Below are 22,020 nucleotides of genomic sequence, written 5' to 3' on the forward strand. Positions count from 1 at the left end.
TCCCAGAGCGGTTATATACAATGTGAAATGCTGTGTCTTTGTGGTTAGTGAGGGCTCTTAACAGCTGATTCTCACAAATCATTCATCTCAGTCACACTGGTGAGCAATCAAGCACGGAGGACACAAGTTAAACAGGTTTATCTCTGCGAACCTGGAGATCATCTGGCATGACCAAAGGCCTGCTTCCAAATCATGACCGGGTATTTGGAAATTCTCTTCTGGATTAGCAGTCACACATTCAAAACTGCAGGTGTTTCTAGGTCTGGGCGAAACGTATAGACTGAGGATAAGAGAACTGAGTAAGACACAGCCAGCCTGCTTGGGATAAAGTACCACATCCCTGGTTTCTTATTTTTTAAAGGTAAGAAGATACATTTGGTCATTTGTGTATGTAGCTCAGATTCTCGAACTGAGTACATAACTCCTTTTTAAAAATTATTTAACAGAAGTATTTATGACAGCTCAAGTTGTTAAAGTAACAAGTTTAGGCCAAGATGGAGTCGCTCGTATTGAGCCCCACGTCAGCAAACCGACACTTAACTGTGCCCAGCTGTCCCAGAAAGGGCAGGTCGAGGTCAACGAGCCAGTGTTTGCCAGCTCAGCACAAGTCACCCAGCCTGCTCCCAAACTTCCCTTTGTTCCCTGGAAGGAAAGTAACACTGCTTTCACCAATCAGCAAATGCCCCGTGTAACTTCCTTGTTCCTGCTTACTCTGGTCTAGAAGTCTCTCTGGCCTCATACAGCAATTTGGAGCTCCTTTCTATCTGCTAGATGGGATCCTGCCCAATTCATGAATCACTGAATAAAGGCCTACTAGGTCAGTAAACTGTCTGCGGAAGAGTTTCTTTTAACAAAGTTAAGAATAGTTAAGGTTAAAATGGCCAACAGACACATGAAAAAGTGCTCAATATCGCTCAGCATCAGGGAAATCCAAATCAAAACCTCAATGAGATACCACCTCACACCAGTCAGAATGGCTAAAATTAACAATTCAGGAAACGACAGATGTTGGCGGGGATGTGGAGAAAGGGGAACCCTCCTACACTGTTGGTGGGAATGCAAGCTGGTGAAGCCACTCTGGAAAACAGTATGGAGGTTCCTCAAAAAGTTGAAAATAGAGCTACCATATGATCCAGCAATTGCACTACTGGGTATTTACCCCAAAGATACAAAAGTAGGGATCCGAAAGGGTACATGCACCCCGATGTTTATAGCAGCAATGTCCACAATAGCCAAACTGTGGAAAGAGCCAAGATGTCCATCGACAGATGAATGGATAAAGAAGATGTGGTATATATATATATATATATATATATATATATATACATACAATGGAATATTATGCAGCCATCAAAAGGAATGAGATCTTGCCATTTGCAACGACGTGGATGGAACTGGAGGGTATTATGTTGAGTGAAATAAGTCAAACAGAGAAAGACATGTATCATATGATCTCACTGATATGAGGAATTCTTAATCTCAGGAAACAAACTGAGGGTTGCTGGAGTGGGGGGTGGGGTGGGAGGGATGGGGTGACTGGGTGAGAGACACTGGGGAGGGTATGTGCTCTGGTAAGCGCTGTGAATTGTGCAAGACTGTTGAATGTCAGATCTGTACCTCTGAAACAAATAATGCAATATATGTTAAGAAAAAAAAAAAAGAAGAAGAAGAAGGTAGTGGGAGGGGAAGAATGAAGTGGGGGAAATCGGAGGGGTAGACGAACCATGAGAGACGATGGACTCTGAAAAACAAACAGGGTTCTAGAGGGGAGGGGGGTGGGAGGATGGGTTAGCCTGGTGGTGGGTATTGAGGAGGGCACATTCTGCATGGAGCACTGGGGGTTATGCACAAACAGTGAATCATGGAACACTTCATCTAAAACTAATGATGTAATGTATGGGGATTAACATAAGAATAAAAAAAAAGTTTAAAATTAAAAAAAGAGTTAAGGTTATAGAGTTTAGAGAGGTTTCAAAAACTTTTTTTAATAAGAGTAAAACTAGCATGACAGAATATTTGGCCAATGGAGAAGAAAAAATTACTCATACTCCCATCACCCTATGGTAATAACCAATATAGTTTGTGTGAATTAAAAAAAAATATATATATATGGATGGATAGCAATGAGGGGGGAATGGGTGGCAGAATCCATTTTAGGGAGAAAGAATTTTCTGTTTAGTAAAACACTTGTGACAGATCAAGTTTCCAACAGGATGACTAGGAGAACAGGCACACCCTCGAGTGGGTACGTCAGTCTCCCCATTCATCTCCTCTCCTCTGTCTGGGACAACCGGCTCCTGGACACAGACATGGATGGGGGTGGGAGTGCAAACAGAGCGCTTAATTATTTGCTTAAAAATGGTGGGAGAATTCTGAGTTTCAGGGTAGCTGGGGATAAAGGGGTTGGAGACTGGAGTAATGAAAAGGAGAACACCAGCGTGGGAGATGGGTGGAGACTGGGAGGTGGGGAGGGCTAAGAAAGAAATCAACCAGCAAGCCATGCCCTCTGGAGGCAACGACGAGGGGCCCTGAAGAGGGTTCAGTGCAGGTAGTGGGTTGTGCTGTGCTGTGCGGCCCACTCCCTTGTGGCGATTGGCAGGCTTGAAGGGAAAGTGCCTTGTGTGGATGGAGTTTGGGGAGATGAAGAAAAGGAAATTTCCCATATTTGGCACTACACTGCATGGATAGAAAAGGATGGTTTGGGAGAGGCAAGGCCAGAGGTGACTGAAAATTCAGCAGAAGTAAAAATTAGGATTAAGGGGATGAGGACAAATACAAGATTCCCAAGGAATTATCAGATGGGAGGGTAAGAAAAGCCCCAATATTTTCCAGGTTTTGTATGATAAAGAGCCTTTTTATTTATTAAAGGGAGGAGTGACTTCCTAAATTAGCTTGGGATTTGTGACTCTCAGGTGATTACAGTTGGTGTAATTTTTATGAAGGGGTCTGTTGGAGTCCAAAGACCTTTCCACACCCCATGCTGCTTCCCAGTCAGGGTGGGGAAAAAGGAGATCTTCTCAGATGACCATGAAGAGGCAAAGTTAAGGCGATCTGAATTGTAATCCCAGGAGGAGACTTGTACTTTGTGGTGGAAAGGGTTTATGATTTCACAATTGTTGGCCATTAGCTTTCCTTATAACTCAACCCTGCCAAATGACCTTGACCATGTTTTATGCTCTTTCTTTTTATATTTTGGGGTTTGGACAGTCCCACTTCATCTTTTTTTTTTTTTTTTTTGAAGATTTTATTTATTTTAGAGAGAGAGACACAGCGAGAGAGGGAACACAAGCAGGAGGAGTAGGAGAGGGAGAAGCAGACCTCTCACCTAGCAGAGAGCTTGACATGGGGCTCGATCTCAGAACCCTGGAATCATGACCCCAGCCAAAGGCAGATGTCCAATGACTGAGCCATCCAGGCGCCCCGCAGTCCGACTTCATCTTGGAAAGCAGTCTCATGAGACGTAGTTAAGACAGATAAGTGTTATGTGGCTGCAAAAATTAACCAGAAGGCTCTGGCTTTGTTCCCTGAAGGGGGCTGGTGCTGAGGCTGGGGGGTATGGCTAGAAGTTGACTGAAATAGTCCTGAGCGAGTGACCACTGGAACAAGTTAAGTCCCTGTGCCACCAAGGACGTGATCTTTGAAGCGACTGCCTACACCTCTGCCCTCTGGTTGGTTCTCCCAACTCACTTAATAAACCACACATGTCAGCCGTCCTCACTGAGACCCAAAGGAAATGGTTCTTTGTTGGATAGGGTTTCCCTGTCCTGTGGATGTGGTAAGTAACAAGACCATTTTCTTGTTTGAAAAGGCAGGATTATCTGAACTTCAAGAATGAAAATTAATGGAGATGAACAATGATTGCAAGCAACCACAAAGCCTTTCAGCCTCCCTCACTTACTCCAGTGACGCAGGGCAGGTGCATTCCTTCACACTGCGTCTGGCCACTGGCTACAGCATGAAGAACAAGCATTAGCTTTTTTTGCTCTGTCCCATTTATAATTACATGGTAAACCCCATTTGTTTTGAGAATGAAATCCTGTGGCCCTCAAAAATCATTTACGTTCTCTAATAGACGAAGTGGTTTGAATTTCATATTCCATAAATGTGTGCCTACGTCTAGAAGCAATGAAAATAAGGTGTTTAGTGAAAACTGGTCAAGTAAAGAAATCTTACTTTGAAAGGTGCTGCGTCTGTTAATATTCACTCAACAGTCCCGGGCACCCGCCTTCCAGGTGTCAGTCACAGCCACGGGCAGGCGTCCCTAATAGACACGTCCAAGCTAACAAGGACAGAGACATGAAGCCTGCTGGCCTGGGATGGAGAGAGGAGCCCAGGAGACTGAGGTTTCGGTAAGGCTGACGGCCAGCTCTCCAAGGAATAAGGGGTGAGAGGCTCTAAGTTAAGGCCAGGAGGCTAGGACGAGGGAGGTGGATAGTGGGGCTCTGGGGATGGAGCCATCCCGGATGATGACCCAGTTTCAGCCTCCTGTAAAGTTGCTGAAATGGCGTGGAGGTGACAGTCGCATGTTTAGAGGATCAAGGGACTCTGAACCTTGGGTATGGGGTCAGCCATCCACATGGAACCCTCCACCGGGATGAAGGCAGGAGCTGGGGCCGAGAGGAAGACCACAGGCTGGGCGATGCTGAGGAGTGGCTTAGAGACCATTCGATGACAGCAAGAAGGAGGGGCCAGGGTGTAGAGCCTGGAGGTAGGAGCCTCAAAGAAGTTAGAGGTATAATGAAGTTCACAGCAGTAACCGAAGGAAGTCATAAGCTGTTCTACGAAAAAAAGTTTTATTTCCCCAAAGTCTGGAAAGTAAGCAATCAGGCTCTTTGCATGGATGACTTTCTGGGGAACAGTCTATGTTAGAATGCAGGGGGTCGTAGACTTGGCAGTTCTAACCCTGCTATTCTGCAGATACAGAAACTGATATCTCCATTCACCCAAGGCCACAGGTAGCCAGAATGACCAGCACGATCCAAAATTCAGTTCACACAGCGGGAGGCAAACAGCACACTGAGCGTGCCTTCGAGGGCCACATGGGGCGTAGAGTCCCTGGCCCACCTGCTTCAGCTTTCAACCTGCTCTCCCTTTACTACATACGTTCTTCTCCAAAGGCAACAACACAGGCCAGTTCGTGACTCTAGGATTTCATTCCTATTGAGAAAACACGTGGGGACTAGTCCTCACCCCTTGCAACTTTAAGATTCTGTAAGCATAGTCGGGTGGACCTCTTCCCCCCTTCATTCCAACGTGAGCATGGTCAGGCAATACTAGGTTATCTGCATGTACACAATGGCTGTACTCAGAAGAACCTGGAATAACGTTCAACATTTGTCGGGGAGGGAGGCGGGCAGGCTGGGGGAGCAGTTCATGCACTGTTTCAGTCATGCCTCATTGAAAGCTGAGTTTTTAAAAAAATATGGGCTAGTTACAGTACAATGAAGTTAATTTAATAGGTGAAAACCAGCATTAAACAAATTAAATAACGGAACAGAAAATATCAGGTGCAATCTGGACGCTTTGTGAAATTTTCTTTCAGGTATGTGTGTGTGTGTGTTGGGTTCTGTGCATGGCAAGACATAAAATTCCAGAGGATGTATTATTATTATTTTTTAAAGATTTTATTTATTTTTGAGAGAGAAAGAGAGCACAAGCAGGGGGAGCGGCAGGCAGAAGGAGAAGCAGGCTTCCCGCCGAGCAGGGAGCCCGACGTGGGGCTCGATCCCAGGATGCCGGGATCATGACCTGAGCCGAAGGCAGACGCTTAATGACTGAGCCACCCAGGTGCCTGGGATGTATTATTTTAACTACACTTCTATTAACAAATCATATTTAACCTCAAGTTAGGTTATGCTAATTCCAAAAACAATTCAGAGGAGTTTAAGGTTGTGAAAATTTATTTAAACAAGCAAGTATGCTTCATTTCCTCCCTTGTCTTGGAATTACCTTTAATTGTTAACTGCATCCCTCAAAATGATGAGTATCAGAATTGAATATTTTCATGAGAACCAGTTCGTGGGAACAATAGTCTTGCTAAGCAACCATGAAATGTGAAATAAGTGACTAAAACTTTAGAGGCAGTTCTTTCAGAAACTGTAATGATCTACTTCAAGATTTATGTATAAACAAATCCTAATTTTTATCCCCAAATCTTTCTTTCATCCAGTCATTCATCATTAACGAAACTCACTTACTTGGCAAGAGGCACATAGTGTTTTGCAGGACCTCACTGGCTGGAACAAAGTGACAGGGACAAAAGGTCAGGCTGCAGCATTAATGGGAAGCCGGGCATGGTCCCCGAACCTTTTCAGGCCCAGCAGGACACAGTAATTGTTGGTCGCCCGGCAAGGCCGTGCATGGCCAATGGGTGCCGGAAGAGGCAGTGGTTAAGATGGTGTAAAGGCACATCCTGAAGAACAGGGGAATGACTCTAGCATCTGAATGGAGGGGGTGGATTCCTTTGATTGTTTATGTGCTGTTTTGGTCCTGCTTCATTCAGAGCTGAGTTTTTCAAAATGTGGGCCAGCTACAATATGAGGAAATTAATTTAATGGGTGGTAACTGACACTTTAAAAAAAATGAAACAGTACAGAACCGGGGTGCACTCCAGGTTCTTTGTGAAAGTTCAGTGTGTGTGTGTGTGTGTGTGTGTGTGTGTGACTCTGTGTGTGTGAGAGACTGGGTGTGTGACTCCGTGTGTGTGACTCTGTGACTGTGTCTGTGTGTTTGACTATGTGTGTGTGACTGTGTGTGGTATGCATGTGACTGTGTGTGACTGTGTGTGTGGTATGTGTGTGACTCTGTGTGTGTGTGTGTGTGAGACTGTGTGTGTGACTGTGTGTGTTTGTGGGTGTGTGCCGGCTCTTCAACTACAATGCCCTTCTGACTCGGGATCGAAGTGAGTACAGCGTGAGCCACGCTCCCCAAGACGGAGGGGTCGGAGGCACACATCTAGCTTGCACCGTGTGCCCCGGTTTCTGACACCACCCCGGACAGAAGCTAAGCAGAGGCTCCAGGGAAGGCTTGTTCACGGGTCTCATCCACTGAGCTGGGACAGACTGGAGTAAGGACAGCTCAGGTACGAGGCCCTGTCCTGCGGCGCCTCACCTCCAGCCGTCCATTCCAGATGTGAAGTCATCGTGACCTTTCTCATCGGGTTGTTTCCATCCTCATTCTGCAGCTGAGGAAATCAGGCGGAGACAGGAGCCCGCAGCAGTGGCCCAGCCAGCCCGACGCCCGAGTCTCCAGCTCGCCCCACGCCGCCCCGTGACGTGCCCCGTGGGGCTCTCCCCGCTCCAGCGCTGTCGCCCCTCTAGAGGCCCTGGAGTTACCTAAGTGGCCCTCGGACGTCCGACTGCGACACTGCTCATGCTAAGCAAGTCCCCTCACTGTCTGCGCCTGCCACTGTCCTGACACACGGACCTACCGCCTGCTCGGCGTGGGCGCTGTCCTCATCGCTCACAGACAGCTTTTTCCACGAGACAAATACTTACTCCTGTGAGTGACGTAAGTGCCTCACCTACCGTAGTCTAGTCTGTTAAAAGTTTTTAACCCACTACACTGATTTCACAACCACTAATGCATATCACCCAGTGTGAAATGATTCTCTAGCCTGTGTCTACCAAGAGGTAAAACACTTACGAGGGAACTGCGTGAGGAAGGAGTCAAATATGTGAACACGGTTTTCTTAAGGGAAGGTCAAGCCCACCTTGTGAAGGAGTTCACCAGCGTCCGCAGTCGGACTGGTCTGTCCGGACGGGTGGGCAGCCTCCACACGGCTGCCCGCCAGGACACAGCTCTCTACAGTTTCTGAAGTGTTCTCCCATGTATACATATACCACCTCCCGTCATTCTCACAACAATGGGGCACTTGGAGCCTTATCACCCCAATTTTGAAGCAAAGCTAACAGGTTCAGAGAGGGTGAGTGACCTGCTCATGGTCTCTGACGTGAATCAGGAAGGAAGACTTCGGACCCAATATTGTTTCTTTCTTTTCTTTTTATAATTTGTGTCTCTCTTTCTGATTGCAAAAGCAACATGCGTTCATTTGAAAATACTCAAAAGTGCTAAGAAGAAAGTGAAAATTACCCTTTTAACATTTTTAAAAAATTTTATGTATTTGGGGGGGGGAGAGAGAGAGCACACATGAGTGGGAGGAGGGGCAGTGGGAGAAGCAGGCTCCCCACTGAGCAGTGAGCCCCGGGAGAGACTCGATCCCAGGATCCCCGGGATCATGACCTGAGCCAAAGACAGACACTCAACTGAGCAACCAGGGTGCCCCCTTTTAACAATTTTGGGTATTTTTTTTTTTTGCTTTTATAAAAATAGGATCACCTTAGCTCATACGGAGGTGGGTGAAGCAGCAACTTCTTCAAAGACAGGGGTGTTCCCTGCCAAAGCCTTCCTTCCCACTAGCTGATTAACAGTCAGTTACCAGGAAGCCTTCCTCCTCCTCTTCTTTTTCCTAAAAGTCCTTCAAATCTTCATGCAGTAGTTGGGGAGGGGGGGACATGGGGGCAGAGGGCATGGTAGGAAAGACTCACCAAGTCAGCCAGACTCAAAAGTTTTGGGACATTATAAGTTCAACATAGAAGGGAAAAAAAGAGGTTTTCTAACTAAAACTACCTAACATCAAGGAGAGAGAGAAAGAGGGAGGGAAAGCAGTAGGGGAGGAAGAGAGGGAGGGAGGGAGGGGAATGGACATGCTTTCAGGAGCATCGGGGCCTATGACTTCCAACGCACGGTCCTAGTATGAAGAAGAATTAGGACTTGAGCCCAGAGTTCAGCCCCTGCTACCTGTGAACCTGCAAATCAAATCTGTCACCCTGACCTGTGAAGGCCTTATTTGCATTATTTTGTTTATACTTAAAATTATTTTATTTTTTTTTAAAGATTTTATTTAATTTATTTATCAGAGAGAGAGAGAGAGCACAAGCAGGGGGAGCGGCAGGCAGAGGGAGAAGCAGGCTTCCCGCAGAGCAGGGAGCCCAATTGAGGGACTCGATCCCAGGACCCCGGATTCATGACCTGAGCCAAAGGCAGACGCTTAACGACTGAGCCACACAGGCACCCTACTTAAATTTTTTTTAAAGATTTTATTTATTTGAAAGACAGTGCAAGCGAGAGAGCACAAGCGGGGGGAGTGGGAGAGGGAGCAGCAGGCTCCCCGCTGAGCAGAGAGCCTGACGCAGGGCTCGATCCCAGGACCCTGGGATCATGACCTGAGCTGAATGCTTAGGCAGATGCTTAACGGACTGAGTCACCCAGGTGCTCCTATACTTAGAAATTTTTATATGATATGTTGCTTTTTGATATAAACTGATTTTTGGCTGGGGCTCAGTAATCTTTTTATTTTATAGTGTATTTTATACATATGTTTTATACATATTTATAATATACATAAATAAATGGAATTGATGTAATCATGAAACCAATGTATTATTCTTAATGTCTCTGAATACGATTTACACGTTACTATATATCTGTATTACATATATATTACATATTACAAAATATATGTAATATATATTATGTGTTAAATAGTAGTAAAAATAGTAACAGTTACAAAGGCAAAGAGACTAAGTTATCTAGACATCCTGGCCAGTATAATCCTTTTGAAACAATTACCTGTATAAAGAAATGTGTTGGAGTGTCCTCCCACCACGATGTCCACGCCCTTCACTTTCTGAGCGATGAGTTTATCCATTTCAAAACCAGAGTGTCCCAGTGCAATAATTTTGTTCACATTTAGAGTTTTCAGCTTATCAACTTCAGGCTGCAATGCAGCGATTTCATCTTCAAATACTAAATTCCTTCCTAAGGAACAAAACAAATAAAATGGACATTTATTAATAATTTTTATTATATTGCTTATTACACATACTAACACGTAGAATAAAAACACCTTTATCTACTAAAGCTCTTAAATTACTAAAACCAAAACATATTTGTAAATTAAATATAAAATCCCTAAAAAGCCAATAAAAATTCGCATCAATATCCTTAGTTACATTCACTTAACGTTGCTTTAGGTTAAGGTTGTGAATGATATTATGTTGCTCTAATGTAATCTCAAGCTATGAGGAGGCTTCAGACCTGCAAACCTATTTTTTAAAAATGTGTTTTTAATATCAGATGTTTCTCAGTCACATTATTTCTTGAGCAAGACATAGCTGTACCCATCTTGACTTGATCCAGTTCACAAGGCATGGCTCAGAACGGCATTTACTTCCAACAAGCAAATTTATTCACAAAAGACAAAGATTTCTCCTTATTGAAAATACTCCTAAGACTTGTGTCACAGGACCTAAGAGGAACTCTGCAAGATTAGTCCTAGCTTTCTTTGACCAGTGGCTACTTTAGAAATGTACACAGTTTCCCAAGCAAAGTACTTTGTAAGAAAAACATTCATTTTTATGTCTTAGTTCTGGTATTTTTGTTAAAAGCTAAGTACTTTGTGAGAAAACATTCACTTTTATGTCTTAGTTCTGGTATTTTTGTTAAAAGTGATTTCTTTTATGTTACTTGATTCGGTGCTGTAAATTAAATTATAATGATTCTCTCTGCTGGAAAAAGTGTGTTTTTGCATTCAGACTTCCATTGTGCCAAGGCAGAAAGTGCCTGAGCACATGAGCGTGTTGTAGGATCTGTATGTCAAGTCATCATGTTGCTTAGACACCTTACACTTAGTGCAGTGGGTTGGTTGTATCTCAATAAAACCGGGGGGGGGAAGGACCCAGATTAGTACATCTAAGCCTTCGTTTGCCAGTTCAGGATAATCAGTCTTCAAACTTAAAACTCTGTCGGCAATGAGTCCTCGAATGTCAGTCCTAACACACCCGTTGATGCTGTGCCTTGTTCACTCGGTAAGGCCGACTCTGGCGCGTTCTCGAGCTCTGCCTTGGACACGGTCTCACCCAGCTACTGTTGGCACAGGGAGTGTGCACATTCTTCCCTGCTTACTCCCCCTTGCAGTGCTAACAGGAGAGCACCCCGGGGACCAGGCTGTGGGGTGTGGCTGTGACTGTGTGGACTCACGGCCCAGACACCCAGCAACTCACAGGGGTGCCACGCTGGACTGGTCGTGCTGTCCCCAGCTCACAGGGGACACTTAAACAGCAGTGGTAACAGCCTGGCCACCACTGTCTGCCATGAAAACATCAAGAATAATCTGCTTCTCGCTTACCACTCCAAGAAGCCCGGGGCTCCCCGGTCACCCCACAGTGCCATGTCACTTTCTCTGCGAGCTCCCCGAGCCTCCCTTTAAGTGACAAGTTGCACCCACCCCCGGCCCCACTTGCCATTCTCCCTACTGCTTAGCACTTACCACCTTCTGACACACCAAATATTCTACTCATTTATTTGCCCACTAAACCTAAACTGCAGTAGGCAGGGATTTTCTTTTCTTTTCTTTTTTTTTTTGGTCAGCATCCCTGGAGCCTAGAACAGTGCCTACACGTAGGCACTCAGAGGAAAGAACGAAAGAATGAATGAATATTGAGCCCTTCAGAGAAGGCTACCATCTGCTTTTGTTTGGCTGGCAACAAGGAAGAAAGTTTCAGAGAAATGCCTCTGAGGACAAAGAAATGTCTTCTGACACATTAGGAGCCTCTCGGGATCCGTCATCACACACAAAGTATGGGATCTATTTCAGGATCTCTTGGGGGGTTACAGGAGTGTCACTGTCTGGCTAAAATGAACGAACTGTGTGTGCTATATACCTGTGGGCACCCAGGCCACGAGGACTGGAAGGATGGGGCTGGACCAGGGGCCCGAGAGCTGCAGGAAGAATGCGTGCGCTGGGCCTGTGGTCTTGGTAGAAGCGAGTGTCCCCAGAAACACTGCTCCACCCCTGCCCAGCCCTGGCGTCAGTCCCTACACCATCCAGCCTTCCTCTTCTGGGAGCTGCTGGAAGGGCATCATCACCCCTTCAGAGACATTAGCCCAGTCAAGGACGAATACGGGGTGCGACCAGAGTCCCAGCAAAGGGGGGCTGACTTCTGGAGCCCTTGTATCTCTTCACCGACAATCCCTTCTTTCTTACTGGTGACTATTCCAGAAGGGATGACGCTTTTCTCCCCGTCATGCCTGAACTCCTTGGTCAGTCATTCAGGAGGCAATCTACTCCTCACCCCACTTTCTGCCTTCCCTGCTTGGAACCTCTGTTCCAAGAAACTGAACTATTCGCTCTTCTGAGACAGTGGCCCCCATGCTTCCCTGCTCTCATGTGTTAATTCCAGCAACATTTATTGAGAACTTCCCATATGCCAGGCACGGTACAGAGCACAGAGCAGTGGAGGAGACAGAGAAGGTCGCTGCCCTCACAGGGCTTGCCTCCCAGCATGTGACTCTGACCTCACGGCTGTAATGCCCTTTGCCCCAGGATGTCCTGCGTGCCCTGGAGGGGGCCAAGGAGCTTCTTCAAGTCCGCAGGACCTCCAAGCTGGCCATCACTCCTTTCACTTACCCCCTGCTCCTAAAAGACGTTCCCCCATTCCCTGACTGTGTGACTCTCCTACGGCATTTAATTACATTCTGTCTTGAACAATTTCAAAAACCAGTGGGTAGAATAGAAATTATAGAGACACAGAATTATTCAATTATTCAACAAGTCCACATCTTTATCTAAAGCTCCTCCTCTGGCCTCTATACTAGGTCCTGGATGTTCACTGAGAGGAGCCCTAGGCTCTGCCCTCAGGCTGCTCAGGCCGGCGCGGGAAGCTGACTGTAAGGGACAAATGTAATCCGGGGGAGGTGCTCAGGGGGAGGGATTTTCTGTGGGAGCTGGGGACACAGAGCAGGAGCGTTCAAGGGGAGCAGGGACAAGGGTGGCAGCAACCGGGCCACGTCATCCCAGCCCGCCCGACACTGGCAACTGGCTTGTCTGCCATCAGGAAGCCTGGTTCACTCTGCCATCCCCATGTGGTCGTCTTTGCAGAAAAGCCCCAGGAAGCCGGAGGCGCGGTGCCCGTTAGCCCCAGGGGAGGTCGGATCCCCAGGGCAGGGAGCAGTGGTCAGGCTGTGTGTGTGTGGCGGGGGGCGGGGGGCGGGGAGCGCCTGAGACTGTCAGCTGGGGCCGCAGATGGGACCACACGCTTCTTACAAGAGTGCTTCTGAAACACGTGGAAAGCCGGTGACTCACCCTGACCACAGCCACCTCCTGGCTCCACAACACCTCAACAGCTCTTTGGTGACCAGGTGTCACACAGCGTGCAGAGGCTCGGTCCCCAGAGAAGCCCCGTGTGGGCCCTGCCCCTGGGCCGGCGGCAGGACCCTCTGCCCTCCCAGCAGCTCAGGACCCAGCACGCGGCCTTCCGTCATTCCCAGTGGCCTGGACCGACTCTAGCAACAACAATAAGTAGATCACTTTTCTAATTGCTAAACGACTGCAGGGCCTTTATCAGTTAATGCTTCATGAAAACCCCTGCTTCTGGAGAATGCCTGCTCCTGGTTTTCCTTCTCCTGTTTCTTTTCGCTCTGCTCTCCACAAGGGCTGTTACCACCTGTCCCCACACAACGCTACTACAGGACCACTGACTAAATCCCCTGTGCTGCGCCTTTTATTCCTGTCAGTTGCCCTTTTTATTCCCTTCAAATATGGGAAGAAAACGGATTTGGATGATTTAGAAAAAAAAGTCATTTTCGTTTCCGCTGCCAGAGTGTTTCGGTCAAAGTGTTCCTGTGAAAGTGGCTCAAAAATGTTTCTTGAATAACTTTAGGATTATATATGTACGCACGTATATGTTCATGCTGTATGAAATATAGCATATGTAAGACATTTATATTAGGATATATATACCATAGGACTTCTCAAGGATATGTATTCCTCAGAAAGCCAGATACAACAAAGTCATTAAATAGAAGAGATAGATAATGAACAGCAAGAAAGGAGAGTTAACTAGACATATAATGATCATACTGGAAGAAGAAAGGTAAGGTAAATTGAGGTAAAACCCTAGCTCTGGGCCCTCTGACTCCACAGGAAAAGGGGCAGTGACTTACGTTTCATTCTCCAGTAAATTACTCTGTAATGTTAACCCTGGACGTAAACAGCTTTCTTGCCCAATTCTGAATCCACTGAATTAAACAAAGATACTGTGTATGTCAACAAGGAAGTTCACTGAAAAAAGAGCAATGTCTTTAAGAAGTAATTTAGAACAACGTGGAGGCCACCAGACTGGTTTCATCAATGTTATCCCAAGTCGACTACTTGCCCAACACCACGTTGTTCCAGCTTTTATCCACAGTCCGTAAAAATCATGCCAAGCTCTGATTTAATACATCTATTTGCAACCAATGAGTGCTATAAAAGTAGAAAATACCTGGATTTGAGAGAATAGGGGTTTCCTTTGAAGTATATCCAACAATTCCCACAACTTCATCACCAACAGGAAGAATTTTATATGGCATATAAAGTCCTGATATTTGAGACGCTAGTGGCCCCTTTGCTTTAATATTTGCACTCAGAATTGGAAATTTGGCTTCTTTGAGGAGTGGATCAATCAGTCCTTCTACACCATTATCAAATTCATGATTTCCCAGTGCCTGGTAGAAAGGGAAAAGAGAACAAGAATTAGGTACTCTGGAATTTCTAACAGAAACATACTGTAAAGAATATGACACATGAGCCCAGTGGCTCCCAAACCTGATGGGGCTCTAGGAGCTGACCGCATGACCTCTGTCATCCTCACGCCCAGAGATTTTACTCAGTGCCCCTGGGGTTGGGCCCATGGGCACACAGATCACCAGGCTCAGTTGGGAATTGCGTCCCAGGTTCCGCACCACCTACTGAAGATGGCATCGATGCGTGCAGGAGTCGCCTGGGCAGCTGGCCACACGTTCACCATCCTGCCATCCCCAGGTCTGGGGCAAGTTGGAGAATCTACCTTTCCTAAGCTTTCCCCAGCCTTTCCAGGTTCTGTTTTCTCTCATAAACCCACATTTCAATCTGCCACCCAACTGTTGTGACCGCCCATCTGCTGGGAGAACCACTGAAATCAAGAGGACTGTAGCAAAAGGCAACTGGAAACGTACTGTTAATAGAGAAACCAGAGCCTCTCCTCATCCCATCGCCGCATCTCCTCAATCATTCCTCCCTTATGCTCCCACAACTCTTTCCTCCCAACAACTGTGTGGTCCTCTAATTCTTCGGGGAAAATGAAGATCCCCAAAGGCCAACAGGAGATGGCTTTCTCCACATCGTGCAGGGTGTCACGGGTGCCCTCTGTCGGGCAGCTCTGGGCCGCCCTGGGTTTCATCCCCAGCAGTTTCACATCCAAGGAAGATTGGGATGGTGCAGTGCTGTTGGCCGGCTCTGAGCATGGGACTTGGTGAGGAGCTGGCATGGTTGAAAGGTGCCCTTGCCTCCCGCCTTCTTTGCTCTCTCCCAGTCCTCACTGCTCTGGGAGTGGCCACTGGGCCCAAAACAACGCTCTGACATCTGGCAGCTTCCCCCAGAGTAATCCTGACAAAACCCGGCATTCCGGGTTTCTTCCTTCCATCCCTTTCTCTCTTGGCCTCCTCGCATAAGCTTATCTCCCCCAGGCACCTGCTTACCTGCTCTGGCAGGCTGTTTGCTGACTTAGTACTTAAGCCAGTGAGTCTCAAACTTTCCAAATACCACACCTGATTTTGCTTCGCTTTGCCATCATTTGGGAGCAGACCTGGAAGTGCTGGTTGGTGACCCGTCAACTGAGATCAGGGCCTCCCTGGATTCTCTCACAGGCCCCACTCCTTTCCCAGCACATTCCGCACTCTGGAGGCATGTTCAGCATGTTCGTGGGCCCTCACCAGACTGCGTGCTCCCTGAGCCGCCGTGTCCTGCTGCCTCCACCCTGCTCAGCGCTGTGGCCCCTCACCCGCCACCCAGGCACCCCGTGAGCATCTGGGGCTCAAAGAACCGTGTATGTGATATCCTCATGTGTACCTTTATACACACAAAGCAACACAGTGTCCTCACATTCCCACATACCTGTCTCCCTGATGAAACTCAGAATGTGTGAATTTGCCTCGTCCCCGACCCTCTGAGTATCCACTCGTTTTTACTTCTTCCTCTTAACTAATTACTTTAACCTTAGAGGCTGACCTAAGTCTTAAAAGGGTCTCCCAGTCTTGGGTAATTGTCTCTCTTCTCTTTAGAACATCACGGTTTCTTCCTGTGGCAAAATCAGTCTCCCTTATGGGATTACAGTGAACTGTCTTGCCTAACTGCGAAGTCTTAAAAAGTGAGTATTTCTCTCATTCTTCATGGCAGATTATCCAATGTGTCAGCCACCTTGCCGTTTACCCACAGCATTACGTTGCTAGCGTTCGGCGACCGCTGGAGTTACCTTTTTCATCTACTTGTGACTTGTTTGATGTCTCCTCCCCTGAGTGTAACACCCTGAAAGCGGTGATGGTGGCTATCTTTTCCTATCTGTGGGGAGAGGAGCCCTGATCTGGGTGCTCAGGGCTGAGCAGAGACCAGCTGAATGAGCTCCTTCACATCCACATCTTCCACTCGGAAGTGAACATCTGCAGTCCTGACTTTCCCCCTGACCTTTAGTTCTCTGTGTCCAACTGCCATGCAGACGCTTCCCTCCAAGGACTCACAAGCACCCATGTTTGCCATGCTCAAAGTCCCTTCCTCTGGGATCCACCATGTTGGCCCAAGCTGCCTCCATCTACCCAGTCAAGGAAGCCAGATACCCTGGGGCAGCTGAATGCCCCCCACTTGTTAGCTCTTCCTCACCCCCCACCAGCATCCCACCTTTGCCTAAATGCTCCGTTCCATCCATCCCCTGGCATGCATTCCTCGCCTGTTCCCTCCAGGACCACTGCCACAGCCTCCTCACTGGCTTTCAGCTAGCGCCATTCCTTCCTCCGAACCATTCAGCACAGTGCTGCCAGAAAAAATCGTTCTAAAATGCAAAGTTTGGGGTGCCTGGTTGGCTCAGGCTGCCTTCGGCTCAGGTCATGATCCCAGGGTCCTGGGATCGAGCCCCGCGTCAGGCTCCCTGCTCAGCGGGAGCCGGCTTCTCCCTCTCCTCCCCGCTTGTGCTCTCTCTCAGTATCTCTATCACTATCTGTCTCTCTCTCTCTCAGATAAAGTCTTTTAAAAAATTAAAAAAAACAAAATGCAAAGTTTATCTTGTCAATCTCAACTGTAAGGTCCTACGGTGGTTCTCCACTGCTCGTGTGATAAAATTCAACATCCTGAGCTCCTTGAGCCATCTGGCCTTGCCTTCCCCTCCAGCCTTATTTCTGACACCCACCATCTGCTAAAGTATGAGACAACCAGGCAGGGCTGGCTCCACCACTCATGAGCTCAACCAGAGCACACTTGTAAACCACAGCTTCCTCTTGTGAATAAAACAAAGGTTGTAATAAAAATGGAACAGCATTTACTAAGCACTTGCCACACGCCAGCATCATGCAAAGTGGTTTTATTAAGAAAAACCTGATTTTGTGCTGTGAGATTGGTATTATTACTATTATCATTTTACAATGAAAACAGATCTAGAGACACTGAATGAATAGTTCAAGGTCACGTAAGTAGTAAGTGGTAGAGCTGGGACTAGAACCACTTCTGTTTGACTCCAACCTTCTTAACCTCTATGCTTGGATATAAAGAGCTTTGCATAAAGCCTAGCAGATAAAATCCTAAGTACCTGCAGTTTTCATGCTCTCACTCATCTTTGTGCCTTTGTATATAACAGGTAAATGATGACTGGTTGATTGAAATACAGATAGGTAGATGATTAGAATTGAGTAGAATAGAACAGGAGTATTCCTTTTTTTTATACCATGCTTTTACTCCCTTATTCAGTCAATGGCTTTCACTCCTGAAGTGTGATGATCTTTCCAAAAGAGATACTTCCTAAGAACCCTTCATTGAGTTCCCTTTCTGAATTTGATGTACTTCCTCTGCTCTGATGGTCCCCTCTGTATAGCCCCGTACCTGCCCACTCAGTCCCTCTGGAGCAGAGCAGTGTACCACTGAATGAATACTTGGTAATAAATTTTTTTTTAAAGATTTTATTTATTTATTTGACAGAGAGATAGAGAGAGAGCACAAGTAGGCAGAACTGCAGGCAGAGGGAGAAGGAGAAGCAGGCTCTCTGCCGAGCAGGGAGCCCGATGCGGGGCTCGATCCCAGGACCCCGGGATCATGACCTGAGCCGAAGGCAGACGCTTAACCAACTGAGCCACCCAGGCGTCCCTGAATGCATACTTGAATGAGCAGAAGAGTCTCTGACAAATTTCTTTCTTCTATACACAGCTAACTTTTCCTACAAAAATTCCTATGCAGAAAAATGCCTTGGTAAATTCTTATTTTCTTTATAAACTCATATTTGCATTTCCCCACCTTGACGTTTTCCAACCTGTTTCTCCTCCATTGCATTTCTTACAACTTCATTATTCATGAGCTCTTTGGAAGGAGGAGCATACCCCCCACTTGAGTATATCATGCTCCCTGCTGGCTTACAGCAGGAGCTCAAGAAATGTGTTAAATACAATTTTTTAAAGTTTTTACTTCCACTCCAGTTAGTTAACATACAGTGTTATATTAGTTTCAGGTGTATGATAAAGAAATACATGAATTCTTATTCATTTCTTTTATTTGTATTAACATGACAATACCTCAGGAAGAGTCTGTCCAAGAGCACTCAGAGCAATGAAAGAACATATCAGGGCAGGTCATCTTTCCACGTTCCTTTACATCTTAAGGAGCATTTGTAGCACAAACATAAGAAAATTTATGCAAATTCATACTGTAATATCATTCCACTTTTTTGGTCCTCTCTGAAAATTCCAGTACCTTTCCTTATGTGTGCTTGTCAATTTTTTGCTGCTCTGCCCAAAGCTTCCCCCATGACTTTAATAACCAATCCTGGGGCGCCTGCGTGGCTCAGTCGTTAAGCGTCTGCCTTCGGCTCAGGTCATGATCCCGGGGTCCTGGGATCGAACCCCGCATTGGGCTCCCTGCTCCGCGGGAAGCCTGCTTCTCCCTCTGCTGCTCCCCCTGCTTGTGTTCCCTCTCTCTCTGTGTCTCTCTCTGTCAAATAAATAAATAAAATCTTAAAAAAAAAATAACCAATCCTGATCTGAGCTAAACTGTTACTTGTCATTAATGCTATAATCCTCACATCAGGCAAGTATTTTTTCTGACCTAAATCATACTCTTATGCTTTCTCCCTCTTTGTTTTGTTTTTTTTTTTTTTTTTGCTTTCTAAAAGTTTCATTTCTAATATTGGGCTCATTCACTTACTAACCCTATTCATTCACTGATTCTAGACCTATGACAATCTTGTGTCTTTTCACTATAAACCTTAAATTTCACCAAATGCACTGTTCTGTAATTTAAGACAGCTGAGTGTAGCAAAATGGCCTTCTTCAGTATCTCCAACATCAAAATCATAGAGATTTAATGTGAGCCTCTGGTCTAGCCCTGGCTCCTCACCCTCACTGCTTTCTTCATGCAGAAGCCTAAAGCACTACTTAAAAAGACAAAAAGAAAAAAAAACCTGGTGCTCTTACATGAAAAAAACTTTCCTCACTTTCCATCTAGCCCAGCCCAGCATGTTCAACCACCTAAACCCCTGAAATGTTGCTGCCATTTAAAGCTAAACACAACTGTAAGGACAGGAGGAGATCTGATTCTTCTGTGATTCTTATTAAATAAACTCTTGTTACATCAACTCTGAGGAATAGAGTCTGATTTGTTTAACACCTTCAGCAGGTGTCTGTTAATATTTACATTTGATGTGGATAATTTGTCAAAGTCTAGCGGTGGCTTTGGAGAAAGTCTCTGTTGACTAAAGATAAAGCCCAGAGGTTTTTCAGGTCATTTGAAGCAGCACTGGAAGAACGAAGATATTCCAAGACTTCTGGCTCCAAGTTTCTTGTTGGATTATTAACAACACCCTGCAGTGAGAAGTGAGGGAAAGCTTGTGTCTATATGTCAGTTATCATTCTCACAAATTCTGGACACAGGCCAAAGTCGACCTTCCCTTTGTGGATAAGCAATTTCCTTACTTAGACACATTTTTAGGTGATTATGAGGTGACTACATCTCTAATCATTTTATTTCCAAATACACTGTATGAGAAACATAATTTAAGCTACCATTCTTTTATTGTCTCTTGGTTACAGTGCAAACAAATACATGATGTCACAGTGTTGTTCTCCTCTACCTCTTCCTCTTCCATGAAAGATGCCAATTAACTGATTGAATTAATCTTTCCCACTGTGTTTGGACTGAGCCTCAGAAGCCTTCTTACCTTAGCCCCGCAGGGAGTTACTGTCAATCAACTAGCGCTGGCGCTGGAGATGAAATTAATTTTTCATGCTTGCCCTAAGATGATAATTTTGTGCGGCATCTATTTATTGAGTTCTAACAGCAATAAAATAGACCTTCGGTGAGTAGTATGTGGCTGGAACCTGCTAGCGAATTCAGCAGCCACACCGACGAGAGGCTGCCCGACCACCCTGTCCTCCGAGCCTGTGCGCCAACTCCCAGGTCTTTTCTTTCCCAAGGCTCTTCCTAGTTGCCATTTATTCATTTCCTCCTTTCACCTGTAAACAAATGTGCCCTTTGGTCTTGAGGACTGGACCTGAACAAGTGCACGGAGAGAAGAAATAATGAGAACACGCCTCAGGCTGAGAGTAAGAGAGAGAAAGCCCCCCGTTGTCGGAGCGGGTCCGCCTGAGCCCTGACGCTGGGATTTAGGCACGGTCTGCAGGAGGGGACACAGAAGTCCGTGGCCGTCTGACAGCCGTCTATGAAGGTCTTTCATTATTCTGGAATGTTTTGCTTTTATGGAGAAATCGTCCCTTTCTGATCTCTCCAGCTACAGCTGATCGATCAAAGCAGTAGACAACACGCATTATTAAACAATATGTATTAACTGAGCCCCATCATTCATTTAAAGTATCTCTGACAGGGGGGAAACATTTGCTAAATATTTGCTGAATAAATGAACAAGTAAATAAATAACGGAGGGGAGGAAAGAGCCAGAGAATTAATTCGCAAGGCTGGAGCCGTTGGTCCTCCGCCCCCTGGGCTGGTTGCTACTGGCGGCCTCCTCCGCGTCCCCTAGAACACTGTCCCAGCATCATCACATCTCTGTGTGCTGCAATGGAAACAGAGGTTACAAGACACAGTCGCCCTGACCTCTAGTACCAAACTGGTAAAGAGTTCTGTTTCGAAATCCTCTGATGAATGGTCACGGCAGACAGAATAATAATTTAAGCAAGAAACTTGGCCGTAAAAGGCAAGGAAGCTGCAAAGCCCTAAGATCTGAGCAAGCATCACAGGCCAAGAACCTGTTCGGCGTCGCCTCACACAGAGCCTGCCTTCTCAGCTGGGCCTCATGTCCCAAAATAAATAAAGCTGTGAAGAGGCCACAGGGGCCCAGCTCTGGTGAGCTCCTGGTGGAGCATCCTGGGTCAGACTCTACTCGCAGCAGAATTTTTATTCCAAGTGTTACGAAAATTTAGATTCCCCCCAAGATTTGGAATGACACCCCGCCCCCTTCCATCCCAGGACTGCCCAGCTTGAAGCCAGACACTGACAATGTGCCTGCTGGGACCGGGACCGTGTGGCAGATGCCCGGATCCCTTTCCTGTCTCTTGTTTCAAGGGCCATGCTAGGGAGCTGCCTGGGGGTGGTTTGGTGGTCCCCTCCCCATGGTCCCCACTCCCCCCTATCTGCTGGCCGTTGAGGAGTCCCCTGTCAGACCAACGACCAGCAGAGAAGGACACTCACCCCCAGTAAGCTTGTGGATGAGACACCTGTGAGGATGCATGTGATCCCATGTGTTGGACAAGAGCTTCTGCCAAGAAACACCCAAGAAGCAGTGAAACACCTGGGCAGCCCTGCCCTGTCCCCCCGGTCTCCCAGCCATGAAGCCAACCAGCCACGAAATCCTGTTGCTACAGCTCCTACACCATCGTCTCTCAGGGGGTCTTCTCTACCACACACCCACTGCTCCCCCCCCCCCCCCCCCCCCCCCCCCCCCCCCCCCCCCCCCCCCC

General features: G+C 46.6%; 1 protein-coding gene across 2 annotated transcripts in view; it reads right to left on the minus strand.

Moving 5' to 3' along the window:
- The window catches only part of NT5E (5'-nucleotidase ecto), a 55,111-nt gene that overhangs the window by 15,899 nt on the left and 17,192 nt on the right, over nt 1–22,020 (minus strand). For both annotated transcript variants that reach the window (XM_044917388.1, XM_021693333.2), the window contains exons 2-3: nt 14,325–14,547; nt 9,631–9,819 (exon numbers count right to left, since the gene is read on the minus strand). In XM_044917388.1, coding sequence (XP_044773323.1) covers nt 9,631–9,819; nt 14,325–14,547 — 412 coding nt within the window. The remainder of the gene's footprint in view (nt 1–9,630; nt 9,820–14,324; nt 14,548–22,020) is intronic.

The sequence above is a fragment of the Neomonachus schauinslandi genome, chromosome 8 (genome assembly GCF_002201575.2).
Source record: "Neomonachus schauinslandi chromosome 8, ASM220157v2, whole genome shotgun sequence".
Lineage (NCBI taxonomy): Eukaryota > Metazoa > Chordata > Mammalia > Carnivora > Phocidae > Neomonachus > Neomonachus schauinslandi.